Source organism: Tympanuchus pallidicinctus, unplaced genomic scaffold (genome assembly GCF_026119805.1).
Source record: "Tympanuchus pallidicinctus isolate F22 unplaced genomic scaffold, pur_lepc_1.0 scaffold15, whole genome shotgun sequence".
NCBI classification, from domain to species: Eukaryota; Metazoa; Chordata; class Aves; order Galliformes; family Phasianidae; genus Tympanuchus; species Tympanuchus pallidicinctus.
Genome location: NW_026294669.1, coordinates 17183822 through 17201838, shown reverse-complemented (window position 1 = coordinate 17201838; position 18017 = coordinate 17183822). Strand labels below are relative to the sequence as shown.

General features: G+C 38.0%; 1 protein-coding gene across 1 annotated transcript in view; it reads left to right on the top strand.

Moving 5' to 3' along the window:
- Positions 1–6276, top strand: part of LOC128077060 (sodium channel protein type 2 subunit alpha-like) — a 73915-nt gene extending 67639 nt beyond the window's left edge. Inside the window, exons 26-28 of the mRNA XM_052675704.1 lie at positions 966–1070; positions 2148–2418; positions 3025–6276. Coding sequence (XP_052531664.1) covers positions 966–1070; positions 2148–2418; positions 3025–4217 — 1569 coding nt within the window. The 3' untranslated portion in view covers positions 4218–6276. The remainder of the gene's footprint in view (positions 1–965; positions 1071–2147; positions 2419–3024) is intronic.
- The last annotated feature ends 11741 nt before the right edge of the window (positions 6277–18017 follow it).

Here is an 18017-nt window from a genome sequence, read left to right as displayed (position 1 = left end):
AATTTCTGAACAGAACTATCACATGAGAATAAGTGTAAACCTTTGCGTGATGTTTAAAAGCAACTTCATCTGATTTGGTTTTATTTGATTACTAAATAAAAAGCAGCAGTACAAAATAGAATCTATGGTAAAACTCAGTTGTGAATGATAGAAATTTTTTTGTGTGAAAATATTTTTCAATTTCCTAGGAACTGGATTTAATGATCCGTATGTGTGCCTTCCAACTCAGCATATTCTATTATTCTAAAAGAGCCACAAGGGCATCTGGGGCTACATTTACCAATAAGAATGGGCTTTTGGCTTCAATATCAACTTGAGTCAACAGTGACTTTCACGCTGTTTCCATCTGACTTAGTTCAGATTCATTAATAAGTACAAATTACTTTACACTAAAATTCAGTCAGTTGCACATCTGGCAGCATTAGCATTTCCAAACACAGTCTAATTTGAACTTGACAATTTCCAGCAATTTTAAAATTGTTAATTCGCTATGTCATGACTTGGGTTACTTTTCTGAAGTTCCCATCAACAGAGCTTTTGCCCTCAGTTTAGACTCAAACAGTCTTTTCCTTCACACATTAAACCCCAAACTTTCCCCACTTTTAGACCTGTCTAGCCTAACTGTCAATCTAGAATTTAGGACATCTCAGGCATCAGAGAGGCTTCTATGCACTAAAATCCTAATTAGCAAGTTCTTTAACAGCATTGTTATAATAAGAACCATTTTAGCCATGTCAGCAAAAGTGAACAAAAGGGCATTGGAAAAAGTCAACTGTCAGCCTCAGAAGGCACTAGGAAGGGTTTTGGCGTGTGCATGTGCTTACTCCCTATGTGAAAAATAAATACAAAAAAAAGATCACTTTTGTTGGATAAAACAAATATAAATGTAATATAAAATGGCACACAGGAATATTGTAGTTAAATGCTGAACACATTAGTAATTAGTTTTGGTATTATTTCTTTACTTTGGAGGTCAGGATATATTTATGACAGAAGAACAGAAAAAATATTACAATGCAATGAAAAAACTGGGATCCAAAAAACCACAGAAACCTATACCAAGGCCAGTGGTAAGAACAATTTGACTTTAACAGCACTAATATTAAATATACATTTGGGAATATGATTTTACCCAACAAGAAAAAGTTATATGTCTGGAAGGAAAAAATATTTTTTTTTTCTTGTAAGGTATAATTTCTCTTTTTTTCACTGAGTGAATAGATCTTTTGTATTTATTTTAAAAACACAGACTCTGATATATGAAGTTGGATTTAATAAAGTTAATGTGATAAGTTTCATAATTCCCTGACTGAGCCGGAGAAAAATAGGGTTAATTGGCTCATTTACTGGTCCTTGTTCACATTGGATAAACTTAGTGTCTTAGTGTCTTAGAAAATTTGTAGGAAGAGGGGATGTACTGCCTATTGTTGTTTTAGACAGAAGGGGGCACTGGGCAAGAGAAGTGTAATCCCATGGAATAAAAGAATGCCCTGGAGAGTACAGGATGAACTGGAATATGTTCACCTCTAAGTTAAGAAAGCACTCTGCTATTTCCTGAAATTCTACTGAATTTGGAAAGGAAAACACTTGTTGCACTTTGTTCACTGGGTGGTGAACTCTCTAAGGAGAAGCATATAGCCATAAATAATTAGCTAAGTAATAAAGGAAAATGAGGATATTGCAGTCATGGAGTGTTTGAGACATGCAACTTCATCTGTCCAGCAACCTCACCAAGCACAGCTAATCTAACATAGATCTCCAGAGTTTGGTATTCTAAAGCCAGCTATGGATAAGAATCAGAAAATGAGTTTCTATTTGGTGGGTGCTTATCCGGTATCAAGTCATGCCACCTTTTTTATACTAATATTATCAATTTCGGTATTATCATTTCACAATTAAAACCAATCACAAATTGTTATTATCATTTCAATGCTTCTCTTTCTATTCCAGCAGTCAACAGTGGTACATTTCTTCATCCACTATATAAGGCCTAGACAAAATCCAACAAGGACTAGGTGTAAATTTAACAGATATATTATGAATGGGTCTTGCGCTCCCAAGATCTTGCAGGAACTCGTTTCCCATTTGACATTTCTGAAAGCAAATATTTTCAGAGTATAAGGAGTATTCTGTCTTTGTTTTTGCAGAACAAATTCCAAGGCATGGTCTTTGATTTTGTCACCAAACAAGTATTTGACATCAGCATCATGATACTTATCTGCCTTAATATGGTCACGATGATGGTAGAAACAGATGACCAGAGTAAGGAAATGGAAACAATTTTGTCCCGGATTAACCTTGTGTTCATTATCCTTTTCACTGGAGAATTTGTCCTCAAATTGATTTCACTTCGCCATTACTATTTCACTATAGGCTGGAATATTTTTGATTTCGTGGTTGTGATTCTCTCCATAGTAGGTAAGAGCAATTCCCTTTCAATAAAGAACTAGTGGACAGAAAAGAGAGCAGCTGTTTCAAGAATATGAATTTTTCTGTTTTCTATACAATTTGATTGATCTCTATACTTTATAGCATAAAATATGTTAAATGTTGAAATTTCCTGCATACAGTGCAGATCCTCAGTTGCATAAGTTAAGCCAATATATTCTTTAATAAAAGAAAGCACTAGGCTCATCATCAAGAACTAATCGTATCTAAGAAAAACTTCTCTTTCTGGCCTTTTTAGAACAAAGTGGAACTCAGACACTAAACTGCCTTGTCATAAAATAACTTCTGCTTATAAAAGTTATAAAATAACTTTTGCTTATTTCCCTTCTTAGATATCATATCAATATAAGGAGAACACAGTACTATTATAATTCTTTTAAATAAAAAGTAAAAAACTTGTATGATATTCTGCAATAATTAACTTTTCTAGGAATTCTGACATCACCTTACATTTCTAAAAATAAGAATGCAGAGACTTCCTATACTGATTGTTTTCAAGACAGCAAGAAACAAATGTTTCCTTAATTAATGAATGAATAAATTGTTATTTTATGCATTCTTTTTTTTCTTCTCTAGGTATGTTCTTAGCTGAGATGATTGAAAAGTATTTTGTGTCCCCTACTTTGTTCCGAGTCATCCGACTTGCCAGAATAGGTCGCATCCTGCGTCTCATTAAAGGCGCAAAGGGAATCCGCACTCTGCTTTTTGCTCTGATGATGTCTCTTCCTGCTTTGTTCAACATTGGCCTGCTGCTCTTCTTGGTCATGTTTATCTATGCCATATTTGGCATGTCCAACTTTGCCTACGTTAAGAGGGAAGTTGGAATTGATGACATGTTCAACTTTGAAACATTTGGCAACAGCATGATCTGCCTATTTCAAATTACCACATCTGCTGGCTGGGATGGCTTGTTAGCCCCAATTCTTAACAGCGGGGAGCCGGACTGTGACCCTCATAAAGATCACCCAGGGAGCTCTGTTAAAGGCGACTGTGGCAACCCTTCGGTTGGGATTTTCTTCTTTGTCAGCTACATCATCATATCCTTTCTGGTGGTGGTGAACATGTACATTGCTGTCATTCTGGAGAACTTCAGTGTTGCAACTGAAGAAAGTGCTGAGCCCTTGAGCGAGGATGACTTTGAGATGTTCTATGAAGTCTGGGAGAAGTTTGATCCAGATGCAACACAATTCATAGAATACAGTAAACTATCAGATTTTGCAGCTTCGTTAGATCCTCCTCTTCTCATAGCAAAACCAAACAAGGTCCAGCTGATTGCAATGGATCTGCCCATGGTAAGCGGTGACAGAATTCACTGCCTCGACATCTTGTTTGCTTTCACAAAGCGTGTGTTAGGGGAAAGTGGGGAGATGGATGCCCTCAGAATACAGATGGAAGACCGATTTATGGCAGCCAATCCTTCCAAAGTCTCCTATGAACCAATCACAACTACATTAAAAAGGAAACAGGAGGAGGTATCTGCTCTCATTATTCAGCGTGCTTATAGGCGTTACCTTCTAAAGCTGAAGGTTAAAAAAGTATCCAGTATATATAACAAAAATAAAAACAAAGAAGGAGATGGACTTGTTATAAAAGAGACAATTATTGATAAACTAAATGGGAACTCCACTCCAGAGAAAACAGATGAGAGTTCCTCTACAACTTCTCCACCATCGTATGACAGTGTAACAAAGCCAGATAAAGAAAAATACGAGAAAGACAAAGCAGAAAAGAACTACAAAGGTAAAGATGTCAGGGAAAATAAAAAGTGAAAATGTAAGAATTCTGCTTGTGGGACAGCTTGTTTACAGTCTTTGAGAATGAAGCGTCAACTGGACTCCTGCAGGAGGTTTATGCCAAACTGACGGTTTTTACATATATGTGTGTGTGCGCGTGTGTGTGTGCATATATATACATTATATATATAAGGTCAGTGCCTATAACAAAACAGTAAACCTTCATCATCAAACTGTGACTCTGTGAACCAGAGTAACAAACCTGACAAGAGGTTACTGTTTTCACTACAGCTGACACTGCTAAGAATGAGGGATAAAGTGGCTCCACAGAGAACAGGGAGCTTGAAATACGTGCAAAGCTATAGTTTTTTGTGTTTCACATATTGCAGAACATGTAGAACAGTACTTCTATTCACTGTTTGTAATTCAATGGCTACATCTGTCATATTTTTACAAAAATGGTATTAGTGTATCATTTTTTAATTCACAGGTTGTTTACTATTATATGTGACTATTTTTGTAAAAGGGTTTTATGTTGGGGAAAGAGGTATGAGGACCAAGTGTTCTACTCTCAGATTCTCTATAACATATAGATGCAAGTGATTTGCATAGGCATGTTACGATTACCAGTCATGCCCAAATAAAAATATGACATTGCACAAAGCTAAAGGTTTTAAGAACTTCCATGTTTTAGGCTTGCTTTTTAATTTGAGGCATCCTGACTATGTGTATGGATGCATCTAGACTATGTACATCCAGATTAATGTGCCTAGAAAGTCTCCTCTAATTTAGAGGAATTTGCAATGACTTATTTTTATGCGAATCATTAAGCACGAAAAAGTTACTGTGTGAAAATATTCACAGCTAAAAAAAATATTGTACGGTTTCTACACTAGAAAAAATAGCTTCACCAAAATATACTTGGGAGTCTTTTTTCTTTTTTTTTTTAAGCAGTTTTTAAGCTTTTTTCCTGGATTATTATTTAGTTACTCTGTTCTCTCATTAAGGCCAACATCCAATAAATATCTTTTGCTATGTAAATACTAACGGCATATTGCCATGCACATTTGAGCACAGAACTAAATGGCTTTGCCACACTGAATTGCATCAGATATGTACCACAGTGTGGGTAATTTGCAAAAGCTCAACAGAACATTTTGTATTCTGTGTCATTATAGATAGCTTGGAGAGCATCACTGATGCATGTCAATGCTTTTGCTGCTGTATCTTGCTCCTTCCACTGCCTCCAATGTAGGAAGCCATATGTCAGTGGTGAGTTGAATAAAGTTGTCCAACCAGACCTCGTTCTTTCAAATCATTAAGCAATAGTTTGCAGCTATTGATGAGCTTTTTTAGTTTTGCATTCTAAATTTGAACTCGCTACTATGCTGTGTAGAATCAGACTGTACAGGTCATATTTCAAACTGTTTAACCTGTTGAAAATGTGGTTAGCATATATAAATATTGTAAAGAAATACCATTTGGCAACAGTTTTGTATATAAGAAGAGTGTCTTCAAGTTTAGATCACTGTTTCTTATATTTCTTTCCTCATTCACTCAGTTTACTTTCTAGCCACAGTAATTTCAAACTGAAATCATACCATAAGATGCATTTGTAGACTATCATGTTTTAATATTATATTTGCATATATTTCAATGTGAAGTAAATTGTGTAAATCTGGAACCCAGCTTATTGTTTCCAAATAGTTTATCTGGTAACTGGACATAGCAAGGAAAGTACTAGGGAAATGTGTGAATTACCAGTGCTGATCACATCAGAAGTTCCAAGATAGTCTCATTGTTCATGAAATCCTTGCTATTTTGCAGTATCTGTTTACATAGACTATTCTTATTCTTTTTGAATCACACTGCACTAGACCTCTACAAATAGGACCCACAATATTTCTCAAGAATAAAATGGCACATTTGTATAATCAAGGACAGCAGGACACTTTGCATTTCATACACAAGCTAACATTAAATGTATGATATTTCTTTTACTAATGCTTCTGACTTGTAATGTGTTGGTGAAATGCATGCAGGAATCTGTTATCATCATAAACAACATAAAAATATAACAAATGAGCCAAAAAATAAAGATTTCATTTTTTATTGTATTTGTCTCTGTTCTTTTGTTGAGTAACAAAAGATAAAAGCTGGCTATATAACTAATAATAATATATTCCTTATCACTAGATCTAAATACCTTATTTTTCAAATACTAACTTTTTTCACATAAAGCAATTTAGGGAAAAAAAAACTAAACAAATTTAACTACACTCCATTATGTCTACTTCTTTGCCACTGACATTGCTTGAGGATAACACAGGACATCTACACATCCTGCCAAGAGCCTTTCAGTAAAGCCTCAAGAATTCTTCCCAACAATGAAGGCATACCTCAGTATCTGAGATATTGTTTCAATAAGCCATACTGCAGTTACCAAAGTTGCCTGCTATTTTTGAGGTACGGATATGTACATATTGCTTTCCACCAAAGCTCTTTTGTGAGTCTTGCCTAACATTTAGCCAAAGAGCATAACTGAAACAGGTAAAAGTTGTTTTAATTGTGCAGTGATTCCTTTTATTCCAGTAATACTAGAAAGCTATAAACACCATAATACATGGTCACACAAGGAGACAGCGTAAAAAGATCACATAAAAAAAATGTTAATAGCAATTATGTAGGATCTTAAACAGTAACATTGGAATGAAATGAATGAAATGGATGCTTTGATGTTTTTCAAGGGCAAAACAATATAGTACATGAGAAACAATATTACAAATTTGAAATTAAAAATTAACAGTAAGAACATTCATAAACTTGGAATCTCTTACAGAACTCTGCAAGACTGCTTGCTCTGCTTCGTTAGTACACAATTAATGCAGGAGACCACTGACAGTGCTTTCAGCTCGCAGCAATGCCTTAAAGACTTGCTTTAACCTGGACTGGAAGACAGCTTGCTTTGCTTTGAGGGCAGGTATATCCTCCTAATTACCCTGCACTTCTTCTGTGACCACTTTCTGTCCCTTCTTTCTTTTTCCACAGAAATCAATAGACAGTTTGTATATTTTATATCTCACATCACACACACACACACACACCCCCCTATGCTTTCAGAGCATTTGAACAGAAAAAATACTGGAAAGAACCACCTACATGCTACTAGGCCAAACAGTAGCAAAGGTCATTCCAATCAAATATGACTTAATGTTCCTACCACTTTGAGATTATGGTTTTCTCCACAGTTTCCAGTTAGCAAGTAAGGATTCCTTTTGGCTAGCAAAATCCTTACTGTATGACTGTACTAGCCCTTGTCCATGAACAGCTGAATTTTAAGGTATACAACTGCAGACATAATGCTTTCCACTATGTATTAAACCTCTTATCCATCACAATGAAAGTATTAGTAATATAGACAGTAGAGCCTGGTCATTCCTGTAGTGTATGCTGATTACTTGCTCTTTTCTTTAATGAGTTTTTAGATTAAAAAATTTCCACATGGATGCCCAGAAAAGAGACATATCTTTATTCAGTACAATTCAAATTAATTCACAGGACAGCATAGCTTATTGCTATTCCCAAGCTAACGTTCTCAGAAGTCTTACTACTGCATTAGCTTGTGTGAGGCACTACTAACGTGTGCACTGTCATAAAAGAGTAATGAGCTTGCAGAATTAACTGAAGCTAATTCAGCACTGAAGTATTATCAAAGGATGAAAGCTGAAGGTGCAGTCGCAAAAGAAGTATTGTGAAACTAACTCATCAATTAATGGAAGCTGTGAATACGCAGTATTTCTTAGAACTCATGAGCTGCATATGGTATTGTATTTGCTTAAGATATGTATCTTAACCAATCATTCAGAAGGTAAAATTATGTTGGGCGGTAATAAAATCAATAAAGCCCTTGCTCAGAGGGCTTATCTCCAGCATGGTACGTTATGCCATTATATGAATCACTACAATTCTGTGAATATATTTCAACTGAAGTCCTCAGATCTCTTTAAAGGGCCATTTATTGCAATTACTATGTTTATCTCTATAGTTCTCCGAGAGAGATACCTTTGAAAAACTATAAGGAAATACAAGCGGGAAGAAAAATCACTTAACTAACAGGAAAAATCCATAATTAAAATGTTTTCATTGTTTGCTACTCGCTGCTTGTTTGAAGAATGTTACCCACTTGGAAAACAGAAATAACACCATGTGACCAAGGCAGAAAACCACAGAAATAATTTATTATAAACAGACAAAGCAAATAGTAACCACAGTTCATCAGTCAGATTACTAAGTCGGTTATAATGGATGTTTTCTAAAAGACTATGATTAGCTCATGTACAATTTAACAAGGAAAGATAAGGAGATAGTCAAGTACTTTGATCTATTTACACTAAATACCACAGAGCAGAGATGCTCTGTGTAACGCAGTGCACACTCTCCATCGCTTTACAAATTAAATAATTCACTCTCAAAGAAAAAATATGCTGCAATATGAACCTCAGCTATGCTAGGAAAATAAATTGTGCTGCAGTAGCCTAAGTAAACTGAAGCCAATTACCATTTCTCAGGAGAGAAGACAAGTCACATGCATCTCTGTAGCAAGTGCTATGTTTGATGCATATAAGAAAAGACGTATCATGAACAATTTATAGCAGTAAAGCAGGCATCCACTCCCAAGCATTCTTTGCTTCAAGTACATTTCCTGGATAATAAAAGCCATGTAATGTTTTTCTCATAATCTACATTCAGAAAGAAGGGAAAAAATGGTATTATCCCTGAAAGGCATTCTTTGTTCTTATCAGAAATACATATTTCAAAAAAAATACAAAAAGAATTTTCTAGTCCTTACATGGACTTGGCATTCCTGCTTTAATTGTTTTTTAACTAAACTATAAACATCAAGAACTTCAATATCATGTTATTTACTCTTCATTCTAAAACTCTTATTACAATCTGTACATGGCCTGTAAACATCCTACCCACCAGTCTCCTAATGTAAAAACATTGGGGTTTGCTATCAGAAAGTATACCCCAGGTATGTGCTTAGAGCAAAATAAAAGCAAAGTACAGCCATAATGAGTAAAACTGGCCATCTTAAGTCAAAGTGGGTCATGCTGGCTTTTCCCTTAGTCTAGTGTAGTCTAGTGCTGTGATACCCATCTCAGCAAACCAAAAAAAAAAGCATTTTAGCAACATGCCACATACGGGTAGCAATATTCAAAGCTAACACACACATTTACTAATTATTTCATACAAAAACTCTAAGTGGTTGCATTATTAGGTATTTTTCCCCCCAGAAAAACTAGAACTGACAGTCACAAAAATTTACACTTATTACCATTTTTCTCATTTCTGTTTCAGGGGAATGACAGTGGCAGATCCAGTTTTATGACTGCAGGAAGCTCAGTTTGGTATACACTTCAGAGATCCCAGCTCAGATCTAAGGAAAGAAATTGACTGACCTAGAAAAAAATAACAGCATCTTGTCTCTATGAACACTGAAGGCCTCATCCTACCTCTTCAAGCAAATAAGAGGAAGATAAGAAGCATGTGAAAGCATGCAATGAGAAAGCTAAATAAATTCCCTTTTAACTAATATTAAATGAAACGCAAGCACAGAAAGATACAGAAGAAAAAAGGATGGTAACTTTAATTAGCAGTCAGATCTTAACATGTGGGATGCATATCATTGGTTACATTTATTCTTTGGATGGAATTTTGCTGTCTGCAACTCGAGGGAACAGCACATTCTTTTAAAACTCTGAAAGTGACAAGGGACAGAACTGGCATAGCATATGCTACTTCCATGAATGTGTGCTGTGTAAAAAGGATGTTACTAACATCTCCCATCTGCACCAGTCACATCCTTAATTCATGTGCTGCAGAGTTTGTGCAGAAACAAGGACAAGCAATAATTTTTACATTTCTGTTAACATCATCACATCATAGTGCAACATTTTAACCCCTAGTCTGTATTTTTAAATACTGAATTTACACATATTTTCAGTTACATATTTTAGATGTAAGAATCTGTAACTGCTCCATTTAGCATGCCATCTCCCTTCTTGAATGACAAATAATTACCTGGTTCATCCAATTTACGTAGTAGCAAAAAAGGAAAACAACAGTGGTATTTCAGTTCCCTGCCCAGTTACTCCCACCTAGGCCCCTCTGTGTTTCTAATATACCCAGTGAAAATTTTCAAGTTGCAAAGGTAAACAAATTGTATGAGTTTTTATAGGGCCAAGTGTCAGGTCCTGCATTTTAGTCACAACCACCCCAGGCAACCCTACAGGCTTGAGGAGGAGTGGCTGGAAAGATGCCTGACACACAAAGTGACATTGGTGTACTGATGGACAGTCAGCTGAACATGAGCCAGCAGTGTGCCCAGGTGGCCAAGAAGGCCAAGGGCATCCTGGCTTGTATCAGGAATGCTATGGTGAGCAGGACTAGGGAAGTGATCCTGCCCCTGTACTCAGTATTGATGAGGCTCACCTCAAGCATTGTGTTCACTTTTGGGCACCTGAGTACAGAAAGTACATGAATGTGCCAGACCAGGGCAGCAAGGCTGGTGAAAGGCTTGGAGAATATGCACCTTGAGGAGCAACTGAAGGAACTGGGGCTGTTTAGTCCAAGGAAAAAGAGGCAGAGGGGAGACCTTATTGCTCTCTTCCAATATCTAAAAGGTACTCACAGCAAGAACAGGGTTGATCTCTTCTCACTGTGACAGGACAAATGGAAATGGGCTCAAGTTGTGCCAGGGTAAGTTTAGGTTGGATATCAGGAACAATTTCCTTATAGAAAGGGTTGTTAAGAACTGGAATAGGCTCCCCAAGGAGGTGGTTGAGTGCCCATCGCTGGATGTGTTTAAAAAAACATTTGGATGTGGTGCTCAGGGACATGATTTAGCAGTGGGCTGTTAGAGTTAGGGTAGTATGGTTATGTTGCGGTTGGACTTGATGATCTTTAAAGTCCTTCCCAACCTGAGCAATTCTGTGATTCTAACTTCCAACTGAAGACACCAAGCAATACCCAACTTGCCATATACATGGGAATGTACAGGGTGCAAAGAGCCTTAAGAGGCACTTCAGTGGACAGCTCTATAGAGGATTTCTCAGTTTCCAGACCCAGCATCATTGTAGATATTTACATACTGTGAACTAAGTTCAGCAGAACTCTGATGCTGACACCTTACATTTCTTAATGATTGATATACAAGAAAAAGTCCTAAAATGTAGCAGGTACCTAAAAATCTAAATCTTCCCATTGTTTTAGCAGTCTTAGAATATACTGAGAAGTAGTAATGTTTTCTAGTTAGACAATTCAAGGTATTTAATTGTAAATAAAGCACGCAAGGCAGTCTGGTAACTGAGCAAGTAGCTTTCCAAAGTGATTTTTCAAACTTGTATTTCCTGTTCTAGCAGTTCTTTTAATACACACAATGTACATATACACAAGAACGCTGTATGTTGCACTTCAGTTAGAATATGTAAATGACAACTTCAGAAGTAAAAGAAGGTTGCCAGCATGGCTGCCCCCAGTTCATTATTCTGCAGAATTTGCCTAGCAGAAGCTAAAGATTGTAAATATTTTACACTAAAATGATATTTCTGTATTTTCTAGGTCACTGCTGCTTTCAGTTTCTAAATCATGAAGAGCAAGCTGCAGACTGAAGGAACAGCTGCATGTGAAGTACAAAGATGAACAACTGTCTGCAACTTTCTGTTGCTGCACTCTGCAGTGCTGGAACTACATGCATAGTCCTTTAGGAAGCTGAGATCCAGGTGGTAACACTCATTCACTCACTACAGGGACTTAATGAAAAAATTCAGGCAATACTAACTAGATGCTTTTCTTCCATTTAGCCAGAACTCTCCAATTAATTCTCTATTGAAAAGTCACAATTTCTTCCCATCCTTACTCTCCTCCTCCTCTCCTCCTGACACTCATCTGCCTTCGTTAAGAAATATGAATCAGGACAACCTTCCTACTACCTATGAACATACAGCATCCCTGGATGTACTGCAGTCTCAGTCCTCTAACAGTCAATCTTAGTAACATCACAAATCACAAACTTCTTCAACTTCATGTCTTCAAGTTTTAAATATAGAATCACAGAATGGCCTGGGTTGGAAGGGACTGCAAGGATCTTGAATCTCCAACCCCCCTGCCACATGCAGGGCCACCAACCTCCGCATTTAATACTAGACCAGGCTGCCCAGGGCCCCATCCAATCTAGCCTTGAACACGTCCAGGGATGGGGCATTCACATCCTCCCCAAGCATCATGTTCCAGCACCTCACCACTCTCTGTAAAGAGCTTCCCCCTGAGATCCAACCTAAATCTTCCCTCCCTCAATTTAAAACCATTTCTCCTTGTCCTGCTGTTATCTACCTTTGAAAGAGTTGATTCCCCTCCTGTTTATAGGCTCCCTTTAGGTACTGAAGGGCTACAATGAGATCATCCCTCAGTCTTCTTTTCTCCAGGCTGAACAAGCCCAGTTCCCTCAGCCTGTCTCCATAGGGGAGGTGCTCTGGCCCCCTGATCATCTTCATGGCTTTCCTCTGGACCCTCTCCAATTGTTTTGTCTTGTACTCCAGTCCTGAACACAGTACTCCAAGAGCAGAATAAAAGGGACAATCACCTTCCTGTCCCTGCTGGCCACCTCTGTAGACACAAAGCAATAGCTGCATAATCCTTAAAATTTCAATCACATGAACAGCAACAAACAATAACCAACATCTCTTTGAATCACATGGCTAGCTTTCATTTTGTTTGCCCTGTCTCTTCAGGGCTGACAGTTCTTAATCAGTTTTTAGTCTGTATTATTTAGCTCTTTTTAACCATGCATTAAATTGTTCCAGCAACAGAGACTCTTATCTGTTCTACTGCAAAGGTTGCAGTGCTAGCAGTGGGCAGAGCAACACTGAAGAGACAAGAAGCATGTAACAGCGCCAGCTCCTGCTGCCTTCTCAGCCCATCTCAGAAGTTCAGACAGGAGATGCCACAGAAGAGGAGCCTAAAATCATTAAAAAAAAATAATCACAGGACACTTGAGTTGGAAGGAGCTTAAAGATCATCTAGTTCCAACACTCTGTCACGGGCAGGTCTGCCATCCACTAGTCAGGCTGCTGAGGGTCCTACCCAACCTAGCTGTGAACTCCTCCAGGAATGGGGCACATTCACAACCTTCCTGAGCAAGCTGATCCTGTGCTTCACCATCCTCTGAATAAAATAAAATAAATAAATAAATAAATAAATAAATAAATAATAAAAAATCCCTCCTAATATCTAAGCCTTTCTGGTTGTAATTTAAAACTATTTCTACCTGTCCTACTACTATCAGACCACTTTAAATTGTCTTATGATGCTTATAAGCTTCCAGGAGGTACTGGGAGAGCTGCAATGTCATCTCCCTAGAGCCTTCTCTTCTCCAAGATAAACAAGCCCAACTTCCTCAATCTTTCTTCATAAGAGAAGTGCTCCAGCATTCTAATCATCTCCATGGCCCTTCTCAGGACCACTCCAACAGCTCAACATTCTTCTTGCATTGGGGGTACTGGATGCAGTACTCTAGGTGGGGTCTCATGAGAGCAGGGAGAGAAAAATTACTTCCCTCATCCTGCTGGCCCCACTCCTCTTATGATGCAACCCAGGGTATTACTGGCCTTCTAGGCTGCAAGTGCACACCACTTGCTCATGCCCAGTTTTCCATACATCAGGATGGATCCCAGAAGTCCTTCTCTTCAAGCGTGCTCTCAATGAGTTCTTCTTCCAGTCTGTATACATATCTGGGGTTACCCCAACCTAAGTACACCACCTTGAACCTGACCTTGTTGAAAGTCAAGTTTACATGGGCCTAGTCCTCAAATGCATCCAGGGCCCATTGGATGGCATCGCATCCTTCCTACTGCATGTAGAGTGAAAACACTGGGAAGTCACAAGGCTGTACTTCCTGAGCCACTCTTGAAACCAAAGACAATCCCATTTTTCAGATAGGACAAAGTCAAACCATGTGTAACCACTGAGAATTCTATTGGAATCTACTCTTTTCACAGTAGAAAGTTGGCAGTTCATATGTGCTAAGTACCTTCTGCCTTCTTAATTCTACCTACCTAAGGTCCTGGGACATACGAAAGGAAGTCACAGAGCTGAAGGATTTTACCTGTTTATTCCCATTAACATTTCCCACCTTAACATGTCTACTCTTTGTCCAAAGACATGCTTACAGCCACAGAACCTTTCCATCCCGCTTGAACCGCTGCACTAGCTGCTGCCCATTCACCTGCTCTCCCCTCAATACATGTATATCTACATTTCTGAAGTGCCTCACAGGGAAGTTCTGTGATAACCACGATGCAGAAGCTCATGCTGTGTGAAAAATAGCCCTTTCATCTTTCTGATCCATGCAATGACTTTAAATGCTAAATGTGAGCAGTCACTGCATGCTGTCTGCAGTGATGTATTCTGACTGTTGCATTTAAGCAGCACGTGCTCATGTGACTGGGTAGGCATGTATTCTAGTGCAACCCATACAAAAGATCCCCCAGCCTGGAGTCCATCTCAGTGCCCTTCCCCACTATCATTTTCAGAGCCCCCTGAGGACTGTGTGTCGGCATGGTGACAGGACATCACCACCTGCCTGCCTGCAGTGAGACAAGCAGCCAGAATGCAGAGCTTTGTTCTGCTGCTGCTGAGCAAGGCCACACATTGTCAGCCTGATCCTAGTGGAAACCAAAGAAAACAGTTTTCAAAGTATAAAATCCGAAGTTCCAGATTATATTAATACTTATAAAAATGAATCAACAAACAGTGGCTTGGAAATTTAAAAGAATGACATTTTCAAGTTGTTCAAAATGCATTTTTGAGTACAAAATCATAAAATAGATGCTGTATGTCTAAATAGCCTAAAATGCAGGCATTATAGACACAGATTTCACAGAGAGCTGCAATTGTTGTTATACATTGCTTTTATTCCAGTACAAATGCATGCAGCTTACTGAATGCTGTTTGTCTGCATTTAAACCAATCCAGACTGCAGTAATTTGGCAGCTTAGGTTCCAAAGAGCAGCTGACCAAAAATCACAAAGAAACTGACTGAACTATTGTCATGGTGCCACTTAAGAAAGGAAAGAAGTAAACAGTATAAATAATGTAAATTGGTAGGCCAAATGCTTACCAACACAGACAGGAGACAGTCTTAACAGAACAGGAGCAGAGAAACTCCTCCTTCTTATCCCAGATATCTAGGACACGTCTCATGTTGTGTGCACACTCTGAAAGGTAGCAACACCTTACACCTATCAGATGTGGGTCCACATTCCTACCTTAGCCTGACCTTAAACTGGCAAGACTGCAATTATTCCCTTCCTCTTCTCATCCCAGCACACCAGGTTTCCCTAGGAAAAAGCAGCAGGCTGGTAGGGATTCCCACTGTTCAATTGGCCACCTGAAATCTGTGTGAAGGGTAAGGACAACTGAATTCTCACTGCCTTTAAAGAAAGAGAATGGTTTAGAGTTATCTCCATGTGCAGATTTTACAGAGATTGTTCTGATGAATTGGGTTGGCTCTGCAGTTCCCTAAATGAGAATGAGTTACTGAACTAGGGATCTTAAAAATTTATTTTTAATGTTTGCTGGCTTTTCCATCAGCCTGGGATGCTTTCTTCAGCACAAAAGACAATGTGAAAGTTGTTCTTCTATCTTTACAACACCTTTTGTAAAAAGTAAAAAAAAAAAAAAAAAAAAAAAAAAAAAACTTGATTTGTCATCAAAGCTTTGTCTACTATACTATTTGGAAGACACTAGGAAGAATGAAAAGGGTGGTTCAGTGCACAGGTACATTGTTAGCTCAGTTCTGACTAGACCTTACCATTACACAGTAGTGAGATGCCTATGTACTCTGTTTATGGGAACTCTTTCCAACACATGCCATTCAAAAGCCAGACAGAGGCTTTCTAGCATAAATATTCAGATTTCATGTCTGAAAACAGAATTCAGCAAATGCCGAAGGTCACATATGTTAATCTGCCATCTTGTGGACATATACCACAGTACACCACTTTTTTAGTACCTACTACACAATTTACAACTAGTAAAGTAGCATCTCATTTTTGCATACTGTCTCTGTAATAAGACCAGACAATAAAAGATTTCTTAATGAAAGATGTGCAACACACTGAACTTGGACAGTCTGCAAGAATATAATAAAGAACAGTAGAAAATTGTCACATATGTAGAATCAGAAGTAAAAGACATTAACTGTTCAGAAAACATAACAGCAGATCAGACAATCCATTTTGTTTTCCACTGAACTATCAGATCTACAGGCCAAGTACCACAATGTATTCTCAATCAAGCAAACACAAGTTAAACTGATTCCATATGAAAATAGCATGATTATGGGCTAATCAGCTTTACATACTAATAAATCTTACACAAACTTTAAGTGTTAGTGTAGTAAACTATGACATATTTGTAATGCACTACAAACTGAATATCTTTGTCTCTACCTAGAAGCCAAGTCACTAAAAAAAAAAAAAAAAAACAACAGAAAAGGCAGCAAACATACGGCAACTGCAGCTGGTTAGTCTACCCTTACCACCACTTCTGCTATGCATTGTTTTGTCCTCAAGCTATCAATACCAATATCAGATAGGAGTCTCTTATCAAACCATACCATGTAAGATGCTGGTTTCATACATCAGTCAAAATATTTAGCTACTATTTAGGTAGTTTTAAAACTGAAATAAAAAGTGCTTTTAAGCAAAGCAAAGCCCAGAACATCTACGGTCTTTTTCAGGATCAGCATAACCACTTTGTCTAAACTCTGTTCATCTGTCACCCTCTTGAAAGGATTAATTTATTTTTCAAGTAACAACAGAGCAACATTTCATAGAATCGCAGAATGCTTTGAGTTGAAAGAAACCTTTAAGATCATCATCTAGTTCCAACCCCTCTGCCATAGGCAGGGACACATTCCACTAGACCAGGTTGCTCAAAGCTCCATCCAGTCTAGCCTTGAACACCTCAAGGAAAGGAGCATCCAGTCCCTCCTCAGGCAGCCTCCTCCAGTGTCTCACCATCCTCACAATAATGAATTTTTTCCTAATATCTAGTCTAAACTCTTCCAGTTTAAAGCCATCTCCCCTCGCCCAGTTGCTACATGCTCTTATAAAACATCTCTCCTCAGCTTTCCTGAGGAACTCCTTCAGTACTGAAAGGCCACTATCAGGTCTCTTTGAGGTCTAATTACTAGAGTTAAATGGGTATTTCCCAATGGTCAATTACATCCAAACCTATAGCCTGATCCCTGCCTCCTCCACATGAGCACATCTTGTACCTACCATCAGAAACTATGGGCATAGTTCCACGGTGTTTAGGGACAGGGCAGACTGCACCTGTCAAGAGTGACTTCTACAGACAAGGCAACACATTTAGCAAAAGAGATGTCATGAGAAGCAGGTAGAAAGTTGAGTATCATAAGAGTTCAAAGGCAGGAAATAACCTCCCAAGTAACAATGCACTACCTTCAGTATATATATTTTTTTCTTCAGATATTATTGAGCCAGTGCACAAGTTACACTGTACACCTCAAAAATGCACTTTGATCAGTAGGTACTAATGAGCTACAACAGTATCAGATTTCTCTTCTAAACACTTACATTAAGTATTGGAGAGATATTCCAGAGACAGTGATGTAGAATCTGGCACATGAAATTAGTAATTTATTTTAAAAATCTGCTAGGAGAAAAATGGATGAAAGTAATAGATAATACCGTTACAAAAATTACTTTCTATGAAAAAGCTTCCGAAACCAATAAAATCTGAGAAGCA